We start from the raw sequence: 19138 nt of genomic DNA on the forward strand, positions 1-19138 counted from the left end.
CTAAACAAAATGGAACCCATGTTCGAAACGAAATCTCCAAATACATAACGAACTTGCTAGCTAACGTGACAAATTCACTCCATATTAGCTGCATTCGCTAAATACGGTCCGACATCACCAAAATCGTGACGGAACCATAAACTTTCGTAACAAGGCCCGTTTTCACAGAACCACAGTGAGGGGGTGTGAGGGGGAGGGGGTATGAGGGCGAGGGGGTGTGAGGATGAAGTGAAGGGGGGTGAGGGGGTGTGAGGGTCAGGGGTGGTGAAGGGGTGTGAGGGGGGGGTGAGATGGTGAGGGGTGTGGGGGTGTGAGATGGTGAGGGGTGCGAGGGTGTGGGGGTGTGAGGGTCAGGGGTGGTGAAGGGGTGTGAGGGGGGGGTGAGATGGTGAGGGGTGTGGGGGTGTGAGATGGTGAGGGGTGCGAGGGTGTGGGGGTGTGAGGGGGTGTGAGGGTGGGGTAGTGAGGGTGAGGGGGTGTGGGGGTGTGAGGGGGTGAGGGTGTGTGAGTATGGTAAGGGTTTGAGGGTGAGAAGGGTTTGAGGTGAGAAGGGTTTGAGGTGAGAAGGGTTTGAGGGTGAGAAGGGTTTGAGGGTGAGAAGGGTTTGAGGGTGAGAAGGGTTTGAGGGTGAGAAGGGTTTGAGGGTGAGAAGGGTTTGAGGGTGAGAAGGGTTTGAGGGTGAGAAGGGTTTGAGGGTGAGAAGGGTGTGGGGTTGTGAGGGTTTGGGGTTGTGAGGGTTTGGGGGTGTGAGGGTGGGGGTGTGAGGGTGGGGGTGTGAGGGGGAGGGTGAGGCTGTAAAAGGGAGAGGGTGTGGGGTTGTGAGGGTGACTTGGGGAGGGTGGGTGGGTGAGGGTGGGGATGTTAAGGTTAGGGTGAGGGTGGGTGTGCGGTTGTGAGGGGAAGAGGGTGACATGGTGAGGGTAGGTGTGTGAGGGTGGGTGTGTGAGGGTGGGTGTGTGAGGGTGAGGGTGGGTGTGTGAGGGTGAGGGTGGGTGTTTGTTTGAGGGTGTGTGTGTGTGTTTGAGGGGGTGGGTGTGTGAGGGTGGGTGGGTGTGTGAGGGTGAGGGGGTAGGTGAGGGGGTGTGTGAGGGTGAGGGTCCGAAGTAAATGGTGGCAGGGCAGACCTCATTAGACCGAGAGAAGAGACTGCGTGGTGACTGCGTTAGTCAGTTTCAGAATCAGGAGGGGCAGAGTCAACACAGTCTGCGAGGGATCAACGTGTCTAGTGGCAAAGCATAGCGGATGTAGCATTTCAGCTAGCAAGTCGAGTGTTTTCAAGCTGAGTGTCCCTAGAGAGATGGCAACACAGCAACAGCATTTGAGGAGCAAGGCTACTGTAAACCAGCACGGTAGGCAAAGAAAGGTGTAGAGATTGCCAAACAAAACAAGGCTTTCCCGCAAAATGGATGCAAAAAAAACCAAGCTCTCGGCATTGCTGTGGCGGATGGGGGGAGGAGGGGGGGGAACGCGTGCGGGGGCAAAAAAACCCCAAGCTCTCTGCATTGCTGTGGCGGGGGAGCGGGAGCGCATTCCTTTGAAGTCTGGCGGGGGAGCGGCTTGGGAGCGGATTCCTTTGAAGTCTGATGCCGAGGCTGATGGTGTTTAATGTGCACGTGCCTGCCTCACACGAACTGTACGTGATCCGCAGGCTTGGTAGACATCTCGGACTGCTTATTGTCGAGACCTAAAAAGCTACTTCTGCCAATGAATAGGCAACCCCTTTCTTTTACTAAAAAAAATGAAAAATCGGTATGCGGGAGCATTAGGATACCAACCGTCCAGATATACCTAAATACCTCATTAAACAGTAATGTTTCAAATGGGTGAATGGATTTACATTGAATTGCGAAAAGCTCGCTTTGCGAGTAAAGCTCTTAACTGTTTTGCCAAGTTTGGTGCAATTCTATTCAGACATTTTTTTTCTGCATCAAAGCAGTTTTCAATGGGAATTAATATGGGCTCCCCATTTTCCTTGGCCCTGCTGCCCTGCCGGTGCACATCTTACCATGAAGGAGCCAAACTGGCTGAACTTTTTTTGAGTGGAAAGATTCATGCAGATTTGTCATCCAATGGCAAAGTTATTATTGAAACTAAAAAACGCTCTTCCTATGGAAATTCTGACCTAATTAGAGCTAACCGGTTGCAACTGCCACTGCATAATGAACACACATTTGCCACCCCCCTTACCCCCCCCCCCTTCACTCATATTATCTGTATTTATGGGGATCGGCTATTGACATTAATAGTGTGTAGTTGCTATTCTAACTCCACTCGCGCGTTGATACTAGGGTGGATTATAAAGCAGCCCGAAGCAAATATAACTGCACTCACTTTTTTTTGACACAGTTTTTTGATGCTCACTTTAGAGTGCAAAAACACTATTGGGAGCAATCATAGTAGCGCACCAGTCCTCCCAGAGATCGTGGTTCTGTCGGGGTTTAACTACACTAAGAGTACCCCCCAGCAGTGAAAATGAATGCGGCCCAAAGCACGTTGTTTAGAGGAACAGCACTATTCAGTGCACATTAACACTATTACTGCTACAGGGGACATGTCGAAGTTCAATTTATTTATTACCACTGTAGAGAGAGATTGTCATGAGAAAACTGGGCTCATTACTTAAGCCTGCACGCATATGGAAATAAGTCTCCTAATAGTCACAAGGTTTATTCAGGAGGATATTACTTTATTGATCAAAATACTAAACCAATGAACATGAAAAGAATACAGTGGTTACTATATATGCGAAGGTGCACAGCTTATAATGCCATTGTTGAGGCAGGGGAAAGAAATAACCCCCTTCGCAATGCCTCTTGTGAGCCATGGGTCCTTCCCACACACCAATGATAATTAACATATTGATATCTGCTCATCAATCGGTCTGTCTCGATCACTTTTGATGATTGCTTTCCAAACCGCAGGCACAAGTCTCCTCACCAGCCCCCTACCCCCGCCCCCGAGATGTGAATATGTGACCATATTAATTATGTATTGCATGGTTTGTTCATTAATTTTAGTACTCTTTTGTAAGATTTAGAGCAGTTAAGCGTGATCGATTTGTTTGCCCGAGACTGGAGATATGTCACTGTTTTGAGAAATGTGTTTTTTGCCAGGTATATAATGTTTTAATATTTAAAATGTGTTTCATGCAGCCACATGTGTTATAAATCAAAATTTAAATGCAAAGCGCATTGTAAGGAAATTAAAAACATGAATTCTAAAATGTGCTTTTCATTGTTAGTACATTGATTCCATAAAGCGGGTTTAACAAGACATAAAGACGTATGGGGTACGGTAACTTTTTGCTGACCGGTTTTTATATTTAAAATGTTTGTCACAATCACTCGAAGATTAATTGGTAGATGCTTGCTTGAAGGCTGGGCCTGCAAGAGTGATATTCAGATGTGCTGGTTAATGTTTTAAGAGCAGTACTGTTATTTTGGAAGGCTTTTTAAAATTATTTTTTAACTACCATTTAAAAAGGAAATGCCCATTTCTGTTTGTTTAGAGAAATGATTTGTTATACCCCTTTTCAATGAGAATTGCCACCCTGACAATTTCTGTATTTTTTTCTTCAGTACTAAACGCTTTAATGCTAAGTGGAAACTGTAGTTTATATGCTAAATAATTTTATACTGCTTATTTTTTTTGTTTGTTTTAGAGCCTACCCAGATCTATAGATTTTTACGAACAAGGAATCTCATTGCAGTAAGTATTTTATTTTTAGGTCATTGAAGTGTATTTAAGATCATATAGTCTCTCGTTTTCTTACCTGACATCGCCTGTCTGTACTTTTTCCATAGCCAATATTTTTGCATAGAACTCTGACATACATGTCGCACAGAAACTCCAGGTCAAATGCCAAAAGGTAATTATTTGTTTCTTTGTTATACAAATTAATTTTTTACTATATTTAGATATGATTTAGTTGTATACTCCCAACTGTTTCACCTTGCTGAGAAACCTGCAAATAGGGAAGTAGTAGTTTTGATTATTATTATTCGTTCTAGTATGACAGTCCTGCTGTCTTTATACCTGTTGTCAGTTCTTTAAAATAGTGGCCTTTGGCTCCTCATGGAAAAATCTCTCTCTCATGTCATGATCTGGGTAGTTTGGCATATTTTTCTGCTTATTTAGGAATGCTTCAGTTGCAATGCATGAGGTTGTTGGATATCTCAAAGTATACTGAATTGCTGAAGCAGGCATTGTATGTAGAAAGCTAATTTTTAGGTCTTGCGCGTATCATTGCAGTGCGCAGCACAAGACTTTTTGTATGGGCTTCAGAAAGCTGACCATACTCTCTGCGTGGGGTTTTGCTTTCACAATTGGTTGTAGCATGCTTTAAAAAAAAAATACTGCACGCAATTGGGCAAAGGCAGGCGCATGTCCCGCCTTTGCTCCGCCCATTCCCACCAGTGTCTAGCATGCGCAGCAGTGCGCATTCGCCTCGCTGCTGCGCTCCCTTGCCCCATCTCCTCTGTGGTGCGCGTGCACCACTGGTTTTGATTCCCGTGTCAGCTCCTCTGTGGTGCGTTTGCACCTCAGGTTACGTTTCTGTGCTTGTTATTAGTACTTGTTTTACCATTTGGGACAGTTTGTTTTGCAACAGTCTGGAGGGGGGGTGGGGGGGGGGGGGTGTCACTGACTCCTGCTTTGGCGTTAGATACCAGCCTTGATCTTCCTGATCCATGTATAAATACAGTGCACAGGGGAGTAAACTTGAGGGGGGCCCTGCACAGTTCACGGAGGGCGGGGGCTCAAGGCTCCTTGCGCTACGGACTCGTTGAGGAGCTTTAAGGCCAGGGGCCCCACCGCTAGTGCACAGTGCGGAGAGAACCCCCTGGAGCTCGCCCCAGCCCTCATCCCCCCCGATCCCGGGGCGCCGGAGCTGTGGAGACTATTGTTACCTACTGACAGTGCCGTGTTTGCACCCAGCCTGCATTCTTTCACGAAAAGAAAGGTTCCAATAGGGAGTCTTTCCCCTAATATTAATTTCTTCTGCCAGCGAGAGAACCGTGGCTCAGCCGGCGGCACAAGAAATCCTGCCCTGCACGCGTCTGAGATTATAGCCTGATTTAGCAGATTTCGCTGTTGCTGTTTACATTCTTAAGGAAAATAGAATGCAGGCGGCTCACTTTATCCCTTTCAGGGCTTCGGGATGAAAGATTGAATGTGGTGGCCACAGGGGTCTGCCTTATCACCACACCTCTTTAGCATCTAGATTCACCCCCTTGGAAAGGAATGGGTTTAGAGAGGTTGTCGGATCTTTAACTGTACAGGTGACTGCCTGATCTAGCTTCGGCTGACAGGGCGTGGCCTGCCAAATGAGGTCAGTCCGCAATCTCCGTGAGCTGAAAGCAGCTAGCGCCTCCCTCCCTGAAATACTTAGCGCCAATAATAACCATGTGTGTATCGCGCCAACAAACTGAAGAAGGGTCACCGGCACCCAGGGTGGCATGCTGGGACTGTGCGGCCAGCCAGACTGCTTATCACTGCACTGACTGCTGCTGTGTGTCTTCAGTCTAGGGTAGCGACGTGAGGCAAACAGACGCAGCAGGTACTGCTTATTGCACAGTGAGACTTGTGTGAAAACAATGACATGTCAGAGGGAGAATGACACCAAAGATGAAATGTTTAACTGAGGGGGTTTACCCAAACATAGTCACTGGGACCTGGGTTCTAAAAGTACTAAGAGGAAGGGGTCCCAGTGTGAACATAGAGTAATATATACAGATCACAAAATTATTCTTCAAAACACTGACTTGATCCACACTGTTTAATTCACAATGGGATATAGTATATTAAATATACAAACAATTTAGCAAACACAGTTAATGGTTGTACAGTGCCCCAAAGAAGGCGAGGGGAGGGAAGTGGTGATAAAGTGAGGATGTGAAAATAAAGGGTATTGGTGATAGTAAAATCAGTCAAATAGTGAAACTATATTGACAATTCGATATAGAACAAAATAGCCATAAACTCGGCATGTTAAATCAAAAACAGCATACTTAACATAATACATTCAATGTAAAAATAATGGCGTGAAGTTGGCAAAAGGAAGGTGGTTGTCTACGTTTCGACCCTCTAAACGCAGGGTTTGATCATGCCCTTGCTGTGGGGTCTTCTTCAGGACCAAACGGGTAAGGGGCAGGCAACCTGCTATACAGTTTGTATTAGATGTGGGTTTTCAAGAATGTTAAGGAGCCGATAGAGCAGTTATGCCGTCAGAAATGCGGTATCAGAGCAAATCTTCAGCCGAATCGCGGGTAAAGTAATTCCGTGATTTGGTGCCAAGTGAATTGGAACATGTAAACGCCGCTTTTACATGTTTTGATTCACTCGGCACGCAATCACGGAATTACTCACCCGGTGGCATCTCTGCGCTTGCCTAGCAATATCTCAGAGGGATGGAGGAGAGAAGAGGTAAAGTTTGTTTAGAACAAAAAGGCTTTCAGCGGTTTCCTAAAGATACTGTAAGTCTCCATTTTGCGCAAATACTCGGGTAACTCATTATAGTACCTTGGCGCTAGGTATGAAAAGGATTTCCCTCCCGATCGGCAGTGCCTGATCCACGGTACTTGTAGGAGACCCTTTTCTCCTGACCTAAGTTGTCAGTTAGGAACATACTTAAGTCTTTTCTGTAGATTTTTAGGGCCTCTACTTCCAAGTGCTGTATAAGTGAGACAGCAGATCTTAAAGAAAGATCTTTTTCTCACTGTTAGCCAATGAAGTTCCCGCAATAGAGGGGCCGAAGGAGGGCCCTCTGTGAGATTCAGTACCAACCTAGCTGCAGTATTTTGAATAACCTTTAGTCTGCTAAGCAAGGTCTCTCCTACTCGGATTACCATAGTCCAGGCGACTGATAACCATGGCCTGGACCAAGGTTTTACGATGGGAGGTGGGCATGAACGGGAGAATCTTCCGCAGCAGTCGCAGACTGTAAAAACATGAACTGGTTGTTGCGGCCACATGATCTTTCATGGATCAAGACTGATCCAATTTTAACCCTAAGTTTTTTTTACACATTGGGAGTGTAGGAAGGTGGATATCTGACTATGATTACCCCCAAACTTTTTGCCTGGTGTTTATCTGGTTTTTGACATAGTTGGCCTGGGATCCTGCTATTCAGGGCCCCAGGCTAATTGCTCTCTCCTTAAAATGGACTCCATGTACCTTAGGTGCATACACAATTGGAACTGGTTCACCTTATAGGCCCCTGTAACAGTGTACCATAGGTACCCAGGGCATAGGTGCATCCAAGGCCTACCAGGGGCTGCAGCATGTATTGTGCCACCCCTGGCCTTTCCTCCATATTTGACACAACTGGCTGATCACTCAGCTGGGGCAAGTTGGTGTAATCACCTCTTGCTTAGGTGTAGTATCCCTATACCTAACCTAAACTGGACACATATGTTCCTATTAGTCACTCCTATGGAAGGCCTCATCAATCCTGGAGGCAGAGTGCTTGGAAATATGTGAGATGGTGCTCTAGCATGAGCTGAGCCTGTCTGCAGCTGTCGGGAACCACTCCCTTAGCTGTTTCGGGATATTGCCATACCATATACTCTTAAGTGCATTATAATCCTCGCGGTTATATGCTATCATTGGTTTGGCTTTATCAAAACATGTCGAGTAAGGTGTCATACGATTTGGAATACTATCCCCTCTACAGTTCTGTCGACGGGGATAGCGTTCCACCCTTCTAGAGGGACACGACATGTACATAGCCTTAACCCCGGTTAAAGTTAACCAGAGCCTCAGCATCACAAAATGGATGCTGCCACCACAGACACAAGTCTGACCTCCTGCTGCTGGGAGTACTTCCAGCGAGGGAGGCTTGGACAAAGGGTTTCCTGCCTTGGGAGGTGCGAGCACCATCCCAGGCAGGATTTTGTGTATTGGGTAGGACAGGGCTGAATAGAAACAGACATGCCCGGGGCACACAAGGTGTCCCCGTGCATAAGCCAGTCCAAACCGGTCCTGGGACTTTCCAGACCCAGGGCTGGCGAGGAGCTGGACAAAGGAAAGTGGGTGTAACCGCCCCCTTCCTGGTCCCACCCAGAGGAGGGAGCTAGCAGGTGATCCACCCCTCAGATTGGGAATAAGAGTGGGAGCAGTGCCATAGCACCTTAGATCATCCTGAAATCAACTTGAAACCAAGAAGACGACTGGACTTCGACATTCTGCTGCACGGAAGACTGAAGAGTATCTCCCTTGTGGCCTAGGAGTGGCCACCCTGTGAACACAGGCACCAACCAGCAACTAGACGTCTGCTTTGCCACCGTCTCCCGTCGGAGCCCGAGCCCAGAGCCTGACAAGACCCAGACCCCCAGACTTCTCACAGCCCGATCCACAGTCATTGAAAAGAAGGGACCCGTGGAGGCACCGAGAGACGTGGGACCGGACCTCTTGGAAGACCACCGAAAAGCTGACTGCGCAGCATCCGAGGCACCCTCGATGTTGTGCTTTGGGGACTGAGAAGCCCCACCACCGAGCAGCCCTTGCACCGAAGATCCGCCCCCCAGCATCTCCACGATCTGCGTGGGGCCCTTTTGCATTGTGCCACTCGACGCGCCATCCCGGCCACTAGCCACGTGGTCAGCGGCCATCTTGGCGGCGACAACCTACAAACTACACTGCGGGTCTGGTTGCTCCAGACTTGCCCTCGCTCCTGTAAAAGGGAGCACCCGCTCTGACCTTGCTGGTCCGAGTGATAAGCCTTTTTCGATTCCTGCGTGGCTTGCATTAGCCAAGGCCTGTTTGCTCCAATCAAGTTGCCGACACCGCCAACAGCGAGAAGCCTGCCTGGGACAGCTCGTGATCGACTCCTGGACGTCCTCGACTCTTCGTGTCCACGTGGCTGCAGAGAGAAGCTACAACTCATCACCTGTTTGCACCCAACATCGCCTGGTTCCAATCTGGTTCCACGGTAGTCACTGGCTAGTGACTTTGAACATTGTCCCCTCTGCTTTCAGGTCTTCACCACTTCAGATCCACCCTTGGATCCACCGGAACTCTTCACATCGAGCCGACTGCAGCATCTTCAGATCCAAGCACCATCGACCAGCGTGACGAAACCAGACACTACTTCGACCCTATGCACCCGCGTCCTGTGGATGAGGTAACTCGGCAACGCCGGTGTTCCCACACTGGTACACACCTCTAGTGTCTGTCTTAAGTTTCACTCCTCTAGGTCATTCGGAAGGTTCCTAAATAACTAACTTTGTATCTTTTACGCACCATAGACAATACATTGGTGAGTGCGTGCACTTTAAACACTGCACCCGAGTCCCACGGGCCTTTCCCGACTTAGTCACTGCTAGTCCCGATCAGCTCCAGCGATTCCCAAGGCCCTAGGCCTGTTTCCTTTTCGATTGGTATCTCTTATACCACTTTCTTAGTATATGGTTTAGGTGGCCCCTAGGGCTCATCCATATTGTGCAACTTTTGTGTAATTTAAACTGTGTTTTGTTTAACGCTTGTGCTTCTGTGCTCATAAAGAGTTCAGGGGATATTTGTGGTTAATAAATATATATATATATTCAATATATATCTGTGTGGTGTCCTTTCATCTGGTATTCAAGGGGGTTGTGTATGGTAATACAGCTGGCTTCACATGCCTTTCAGAGTTTAGCCTAAGACTGCTTTGTCCATGCTACCACTAGGATAGCTGGACTATAAGGGTGACTAACAACCAATCATCATAAGGGTTCCTTGGCATGCTACAAGGTGATCACTAGAACTAGTGAGCATCATATACCAGGCCAACTTCTCACAGGGAGGGGACAGGGGGCGCCCCCAGTTGGGCAGGCCACCAGTCGTCCAACCAACTGTCAGAGGCTTTACCCATGAGCATTAGCTCAGTCTTACCGGGATTCAGCTGGAGACAGTTCTGCGTCATCCAACTTGAGATCTCGACCATTCCTCTGGCAAAATAAACTTTCTCAGCTCCTAAATCGGGGCCAATCGAAAATAGGAGCGGAGTGTCGTCCGCGTAGGATATGATCTCAAAGCCTAATTGTTCAATTATCCATGCCAATGTAGCCTTGTACAGATTAAATAGAGTCTGGCTCAGGCAGGAGCCCTGAGGTACTCCCTTGTCAAGACTAAATGAATGACAGATGCAGGCCCAGTATAACTGTTTGAGTTCGGCCAGACATGAAATTTTGCAACCACTGTAAGGCGGAACCCTGACCACCACACAATACCAGTCTCTCCACAAGCATTTCATGAGATATAGTATGAAACGCTGCGGAGAGATCTAATATCAGTATAGCTGCACCCACTTTATCCATTTGTGGTCTTAACGAATCTTTAACTGCTAATATCGCAGTTTCTGTACTGAAACCCTTTTGAAATCCTGATTGGGAGGAATCAAGAACTTGGTTCAACTCCAGATATTGGCTAAGTTGTGTATTAATCATGATCACCAGTGTTTTAGCCAGTAATGGTAGGAGGGAGATAGGGCGATAATTACTGAATTCTTGTGGGTCAGCTGTAGTTTTTTTAGGATGGGGCGCACAAAGGCTTCCTTCCAGGTTCTTGGAATAACACCCGATTGTATAGAAAAGTTTAATAGTTGGAGAATCGCGGGAACACAGCTGTTGGCTAGCAGAGCCATAGTCTTAGGTGGGCAGGGATCAGATGGTGCACCTGATTTGGCTGATGCAAGAGCTTTGGAAACTTGCTCCAAGGTAATCGGTTTGAAACAATCCAAAGTACTTTCAGTCCTTTTTAGGTCTCGTTCGAGACCTATTGCTGCCAAGTTGCTTGTCAACGGACACAGACAGGGTCACGAGCGGCGATTCAGGTCCGTGACCGCGCAGATTCTGGTCCGTGCACGCGCACCAGCCGCCACCACATGCACTAGCCGCGCACAGACGCACCAGCCGGCACCAGCCGCGCGCACACGCACCAGCTCACACACGCACCAGCTCACACACGCACCAGCCGCCCCCAGCCACGCACACATGCACCAGCTGCCCACACACGCACCAGCCGCCCACACACGCACCAGCCGCCATGGCCGCGCACACACGCACCAGCCGCCCGAGCCTGTGCACGAGCCCCCAAGGCACCAAGTCTCACTCACCGGGTGTCATCTCCTCCGCCTCCATTGACGTGGCACACACGGGGCTTCCTTCACTGATGGGAGCCCCGCACTTGTATCCACAGCCTCAGTCACCACTTTTCTGCTGCCACCACCGGGCTCCCCCTCCGGCATGGGAGCCCGGCGTCACCACTTCCATCTCGGCGAGTCACTTCGTGCATGAGCTTATGGCGGAAGTACCGCCCCACAGCAAGCATGACGCTGCCGGACTTCCGGATTTCGCGCCAGTCGGGCCGGTGGCTTGCCAGGAACTTAAACGATTTCCAGGTACTTGTTTCATACCATTTTAGGCCCTGTGCCGTCCCATATCAACCCGTAAGTCAGTGTCAAGGACCAAAGCTGGGCCCCCGAAACTTAAACAGAACGCAGCTTTCTCCTGCCACCCTCCGCTGGACCTCGAGCGTTGGTTTGTCACTTGTGAAAATAACCCTCCCTCTTCACAACCGACCACAATTGTATGTACAGCGGCACTGCCACAACTAGCTAACACTCTTGGATCAACTTTACTGCCCGACTAACGTCTCTAAGTTATCTTAGGTGATCGCTAAAATGAGACTACTTCTAAGTTCCGGCCACCAGCCAACTGGCAGCGAACTGCTCGGTGTTTACATCCCGGAAGCACGTGTGGACTCCACAGCCTATGAACTCTTTTGAGTTCTGTGTAGCGCGGCACGATTGGCCATGATGCAAAGAACTCCTAAAATATGTTCTTCATTGGCATTGGCTTGGCTATCCTGCGACCCGGAAGTACTGAACTTACTGGCAAATGTCATCTGTTTAGAGAATAATAATAATATACAATAGACATTAGGTGAAATTTACGTTCCATGCGTGGAAATAACGGACTGCTCGCCACCTTAGGCAGACTTTTATTTAAAGGAGTGATAACGGGCTCTATAATAATTTTGTGCGGACCTTCCGATGGCAGAGGCTGTGAGATACAAGGGTTCAATGGGAAAAAGCAAAGATCCTTCAGGACTTCTGATCTCTGTAATCAGGTGAGGCATAGCTGACAAGTTTTGAGATTACTTATGTGCGACCTTTTCGATGGTTTCAATGTGTATATGAGTGACATTCTAATGTAAAATGTGTGGCTCTGCAAAGCTGCCAAGTTTTCAGATTGCTTATGTGTGAGGTCTCCATGATTTCTGTGTACTTATACATAGAGTGACACTTTCTCGCGCCATTTAAGAAATGAGAAGCTCTAAGAAGATCCTGAAACTGTTGCAAAACCTGAACGGAAAGTCACTAACCTACAGTCCTCAGGCGTGGCTTAAATGTGACAGGATTTGTTTCAGGGGCTCAGTAGCCCAGCCCAACGGTGCACGGCACAGAAGCCAGCACCTCAGCACTACAAGCCAACAGCACACTGGCGTTTGTGAAATGCAACCAGTCAGCATGGAACTAGTAGTTACGGGGACACTTTAAATGCATGAACAGAGCATTTCAGTGTGGTGATGCACACATCAGCACTAAATTGCATTGATGTGCTGGACTTGGTAGGGCTGTGGAGAAATGCCTGGCGCAATACATAGCAGTCACGTTTCCCAAGCCTATGCATGATGTGCTGCTCCACTCCAAGTGTTTTCCTTTGAATTCTGTGACTTGCAGTCCTGTTTTACAATGGAATAAACAAGACTACAAGTCCCAGAATTCAAAGAAAACAACCTGGACTGGAGCTGTACATTAGGCACAGGAAACTTGACATGGCTGGGAATAAAAGGCCTGACCAGACCTGACTAATTCACTAGTATACCCTACAGACCACATACTGTAAAACTGTATAAAAACATAAACACAAAAAGGCTGCAAAAAATAATAATAAACTGTAAATTAAATACAGGTGAAACTAAAAGTGTAACACAGCTAGATAACGATAGTGGCAGCAGTGAGACCAAAGACTAAATAAAACATAGTCATGTATTCTGACTGTTAATAAACTACTGGAGTGAGCATTCCACAAGTGCGGCTTTCACCTACCTGCGAATTACAGGACAACTGGGTGACACGAGGGCCACCACAATTTCAAATGTGTCCCTTAAGTATGATGTATGCTAAGAGTGACTGAAGCAGGGCTATCGATTAACATGTCCACCTGTTGAGTCCCTACATTTCTGGCCCTACACCGTGTCACTTAGCTCATGCGGGGTAAAAGAGCACATGGAAAAAGAGCAATCATGGTGTTGTTGCTACTGGAGTTCAGAGTGGAACATAACTGTCGTACCTGCTTTCACACCTAATCACCTACAGCTGCTAGAGTTCAAAGTTGAATATAACCTCCTTTGATACATACGTTGTCTTTAGTACACAGCTGCTACAGAGGTTCAGAGTTAAGCAAAACTGTTGTGTCTGCTTTCACATGTTGCCATTAGTAAGCACCTACAGGAGCATTTCATTTTAGTGTACTCAGAAAAGTAAACTATATGATTGGAGGGTGCAGCAATCAAAACCAAAAGCACTGCCCGCCGCCACAGTGTCTAAGGTGCCAATAAACACACTGTGTGATCAATAGTGGTGTAACGCCTTATTGAAAAACAATAGGCAGGGTGCACCCCTGATCCACTGAAGGCCATTGGGGTCCTCCTCTGAATAATGAGTGTGTTTGTTTATGAAACCACACGCTGACAGGCAACGTGGTAGGATGTTTGTGGTTGTTGCTCGGCTCGGCTTGGCTTGATTTTAGCCACAACCGTGCAGTGTAAATTTTTATTCAGAGAGAGTTTCAATGTCTTTGTCCAATTCTAAATAATTCAATGCCCCCAGTGTATTTCTAGCACATGCTCTCAGGCAGCACAGCTAGCGCACTAACACTGCCTGCAGCACACTGGCTGCAATGTAGCTCCTTGTTCAGTGCACCTCGTGGGGTGGTCAGGGTGCCACTATAATAGGTGACTAAATGCATTTTAGTGCAGTGATCCGGATACCACACTAAAATGCGTTAATCTAAACCCTGATGCGTGGAACTTTGCAGGGCTGGACACTTCGAGTGACACTTGCTCGTAAATCAAAGCAGTAACTAGTATTTGAGTGACTGTGAATTTTCTATTGCTTTATCCAAGAATATCACAATGCTGTGAACATATGCCTGAAGCTAGCCAACCCTATGGGCTTTGCTAATGCTAGTTAACAGCAGAGGATCAATGAGTAATAATGATGACTTTGTTATGAATAATTCGAATTTAAAAGATTTACATTCTGAGAATATTAGACTGTGAATTCAAAATTGCAAGGTCTGTAGGAGTTGTCTTCGCAGTCTCCCAAAAATGATGAATTTTACCTTCATACCAATTTCCTTAACAGTCTCTTATGCTGTAAGCCACTGACGCCTTTTTAGGTCTCGCCTGGCGATAGCATTGCATGCGCTGCTCCTGCATGCGAGTTTCTTTTGCAATCAATTCTCCCAAATGTTTACATGCACGCATCTGCATAGACAAAGATGGCTGCTCTCGCCATTTGTCCAAAGCAAACAGCATGCGCGTGTCTGTAGGGACTGTGGACAGTCCACCGCCATTTTGTTGTCATAGCAACGAAAATACAGCTTCACGTATACTCGCCATTGACACAAAGCAAAACATGCACGCGTATCTTGTTTTGCTTGTGCCAATAGCTTTAACACGCGTGCGCATGGCGGCGTGCTTTTAATCAGCGTGGCCTTCGCGCGATTGCTTTCACGGCCACTTGTTCTTTATTCTTGCACATTAAAAGCAAACAAACAATCTGATGTGTGTTAGGGAAACTAACCAAGTCTGCGGAGAGATGCTACCTTGCTCTTCCCAGGAGATCATAACTGGCCAAGCAGGTTCCCCGACATTGCCAACCTTTTCATGACATGGTTTTGTCTGCGGGTTTTTTGTTCTTCCTGGCACAACTGCGTGGTTACACTTTACAACCCGAGCACTGCAAGGAGCGCGGACCCCTCATGAACACAGACAGGAGGAGCTATGTAATGATATACGCGCGATTCTATGCAACATGTGTGCGTTGCCCTATACCACTTTGGTTCAAACACTGAGTATACAATGGAACCCTAAAGGTGTCATGTAGCAGCCAGACAGCCAAGTGCTTACCTCACACGGGACTCCACAGCAGACAATACACAATACCCCGGAAGGTGAGATCGAATTTATAAGACTCCGGAACGCCATACTAAAGTACAATATACACTTCAAGAGAAACCGGTCTCAAACTCAAAAGCAACTTTATTCTGAAAAATTACATAAGTTACATTAAAACTCCCTATTTCAGGTCAGAATACACTTGACTTGTGCATACATAATAATTCATCGAATACTAATAGGTCAGGATAAAAAAAAAAATAAAGCCAACTCATATTTAAAATCCATTAACATCCAGAGGAATTAAAACGTGCAAATATTATTCATTGCACCAATTTGTACCTTTTCCTCACTGCTAAAATTGTGCATGTAAAATGTAATACTGCACATCGCATTTCATGTGTCTCACGGCGTTGCAGATCTATCATACCTTGCCTATAGCATCTTAAGTAGATGCCCGCAGCTTTCAGACTAAAAATCGTTTCCGTGCTGTGCTATATAAGGTGCAAAATAATGTAAGATGAATACTACTTTGCTGAGACAAGTTATCACAAGAGCATATTGGCAGGCTTGGGGACCAGCCTCCCTGATAAGAAAAGGCTGCCAAAAAGTGCAAACATCACTCATAAAAAACAAGCATTGAAAATGCAATAGGTCTTGCCTCTTATTAAGTTAGCCATTTGCTTTGCTATACAATACCATTAGCAAAGCAAATAGCTTTAACTTAATCAAAGGCGAGACCTATTGCATTTTCAATGCTTGTTTACAACTCCACCTGCCTGTTAGAGCTAACAGGCGTTTGTAAACTTTTTAAAGGGAAATTAGCATATATTTTATTTATTTTTTCTTGAAAGAAACTCGCTATTTGGTTACAAAATGCCTTTGTTTCTACAAACAATTGCCTACAGGCATGGGGGGTATACAAAATCTTTTACAATCTTGAAGAGTGCTCTAGGGGTATTAGCAGCACCTTCGATTTGATTAAAAATAAAAAGACGCCTTGCTTGTTTCAGGTTCGACTGATATGTAGTTAGGGCCTGTTTATATTGCATCCAATCCTGTGTTGCCCTACTTACCGCCAAACTCTCTCCAGTCTTTTTACATTTAGACTTTTCTATACTAAGCTCATTTGTATACCAAGGGGCTGAGGGTCGGCTGTGCAAGTGAGCCCTACTTTTTTTTCCGGGGGATCACTGCATCCAAGGCAGTTGAAAAGGCCTCAATAAAGTCCCCCAGAGTTAGCTCATTTCAGTGCTCCCTTTTTCCTATTATTGATAGAAAGATCTCCTCAAAGTCGCTGACCGAAAGATCATTCCAGGACCTAAACATACTACATTTCTTAGCCGGGTTTGGAACTGGCAAGTCAGGAGCGCGTAATTTGATGGAAAAGCTACTTTTTGCTTGGTCATACTATGTGAGATGTTCTGGGGGGTTACAAGCTAACAGATCCATTTTAGAAAAGACTAGGTCCAACATATGCCCCGCAGTATGAGTTGGGCCGGTCACTCTTTGGGAAAGGCCCAGCATATCAAGAGCGGACACGAGTTTATTCACCTCCGGGCATGTAGAGTTTTCACCGTGAAAGTTAAAATCCCCCAACAGAAGGAATTTTTTTGTTGCAAGCACAAGTATAGCAATCGATTCGGTCAGTTTGTCTGTAAAACCCGACTTAGATCCCGGAGGGCGATATAATAAGGTTCCATTTCAGCTATCAGTAGGCGAAGTTGAGACCCTAAAAATACCCAGTTCCAAATTATCATTACTAACTGTAGTGATCCATGTGATTGAGAGGTGATTTTTAAAAGCTATCGCTATTCCTATTTGTCTTTCTTTCCCTGTCTAGGTGCAAAAAGGAATAGCCTATAATATTATACCAATAGGTCAAAGTTTAGAAAATACGTGACCTATTGCTTTGTATGCATTTTTAAAATCCAGAAGTTGGGGAACGGACTGGGTTTAATTTAAAAAGTAGGGGCACGCCATGCCCTTCCGATCCCTCCCACTGATCACCCCCCCCCCCACACACACACACACAAAGCAGGATGAAACAGGCTGCATGGGGTGTATTAAAGGGCGCAGGCGTCAGGCTGTGGCTCTGCCTTAAAGAGGGGAAAGTGAGCTGAAGCCGAACGTAGATAACTTCGGACGCGCAGAAAAATTACCGTGCAAACTCTTCTGGACTTTAAAATCTAACTGTGCGTGGGCAAAATATCCACGCTCCCGCCACAGTCCCTGGCCCGTGTTTCTGTGTAGCTGACCCGGCGTGCATGCGTGTTGCAGAAATACCCACGCTCCATCCACAGTCCCAGCTTCCTGTTACGTTATGTTATACTGGAGGTTTGTCTATGTATTTCTCGATTTTACTACTAACAACTCGTCAAATACAGCGGATATTTCTGCAGATCGATCTTCCATACAAAAGGCACCAAATTGGCTGTAAAATAGTGAGAACCTAAAACGTGCTGTTTTAAATGAGAATATTTTTCGATCAATATCAGAAAAAAAGAGTTTTATAGGATACTTCTCATGAAATTCAACTGCCTGTTTTCTTTTCCTTTTCACCTTTTCTTTTAGCCACAAAAAATACAAAATAACCGTCATGTCAAACTGGTATTTAAAAGGCATTTGAAAAGTAATATCTACATGGACAATTTATACCCCGTGCAAATATTTTTTCTGTGCCCTCTGCTTTCTGCCCCTACATTTATGTTGGTTTAGGTCATGGGCGGTTGGACGCGGTTTTACAAATATTTAATGTATGTAAATAAAAAAAGTGCACACAGATTTTACTTACTGCATCTTATCTGTCTTCATACTCGCAAACTATAGGTGTGTTTTTATATAATTCACTAATGAACACACACACATCAAATACTACTTAATACGTTAAAGTATTTATTAATGCGTTGGCCTTTTTCGCTATATTTTCGTAATATTTGAATTGCATCTAAAAACTAGAATAAACTGGAGAAGAATTTGGGACACAAACAATCTGATTAACTGAAGATGTTTTGCTACGCATTATGTGCAGTGGAAACCCACTGAACGCTTTGTTTGTTGTCGTGTCGTATTGATATGGTGATTCTTGTAGACTTAGCCCGAATTAGGGTAAGTCATTTATATTTCAATTTATTTACAGTGCACATACTTAAATCTCTGCAATACTGGACATTTAATATGTTCTATGAATCTGGTTGAGCCAAAGGTTTGAGAAAAGATACCCAACGGTCCAAAAAGGGGTTGCTAAGTGTAATTTACTGTGAGGTCGCACAACCACACCATATAATACACCCCATTTCCTCAATGATTCCCACGTTTTTGGTGAGAAGGTGGAATCTATGTTGGAATGCTTTGAAGACAGTAGAGCTAAAGTGCACTCCTTGTGGTTTAGACCCCTTGCAAAACAATTTCCGCATTAGTTCTATTTAGAGGCTATTGCGGAGTACTAGTGTATAGACAGCCTTCCCTACCAGTAATGCATCAGACAATCCAGTCCTTTCAAGGATGTGGGTTTGGCAGGCAACATGTGGGGCTTGCTACGAAATTGAACCTGTTGTTCTCAAAGGGTGTTGGGCTTGGAAAGACTTCAAAGATGTTAATGTCACTACTTACTAATTCTGAAGGAGGGCCGGGCGTCAGCCAAATTCAGGACATTCGGCCTCTGAATGCCTTCTCTGGAATAACAAATGCAGAATACGCATGCTGGGCCAGATTCGCTCTGCTTTTGACCTGTTTGACTGGATGGTGTCTCATAACCTGCAGGACATCTATTTTCATAATAAACAACAAGTACACTGTTCCGTAATGGCAACTCTTCACTGCCGATTTGGGGGAGGAGAAGAGGTCACCCAAAGCAATTGCTTATAAGAAGCAAGTACCCTCATCCACCCTTGGGTGGCATGCTTCATCATTGGGCTTGCTTCTGGTCGGGCCGGCACTGCAATGTATGACTGACAACGCAAAAGTGCTCTTT

The 19138-nt window shown here is 46.0% G+C and overlaps 1 protein-coding gene across 1 annotated transcript in view; it reads left to right on the forward strand.

The window, feature by feature from the left end:
- Positions 1-19138, forward strand: part of SUZ12 (SUZ12 polycomb repressive complex 2 subunit) — a 910103-nt gene that overhangs the window by 123868 nt on the left and 767097 nt on the right. Inside the window, exons 2-3 of the mRNA XM_086930882.1 lie at positions 3662-3708; positions 3804-3868. Coding sequence (XP_086787008.1) covers positions 3662-3708; positions 3804-3868 — 112 coding nt within the window. The remainder of the gene's footprint in view (positions 1-3661; positions 3709-3803; positions 3869-19138) is intronic.

Source organism: Lissotriton vulgaris, chromosome 7 (assembly GCF_964263255.1).
Source record: "Lissotriton vulgaris chromosome 7, aLisVul1.2, whole genome shotgun sequence".
NCBI lineage: Eukaryota > Metazoa > Chordata > Amphibia > Caudata > Salamandridae > Lissotriton > Lissotriton vulgaris.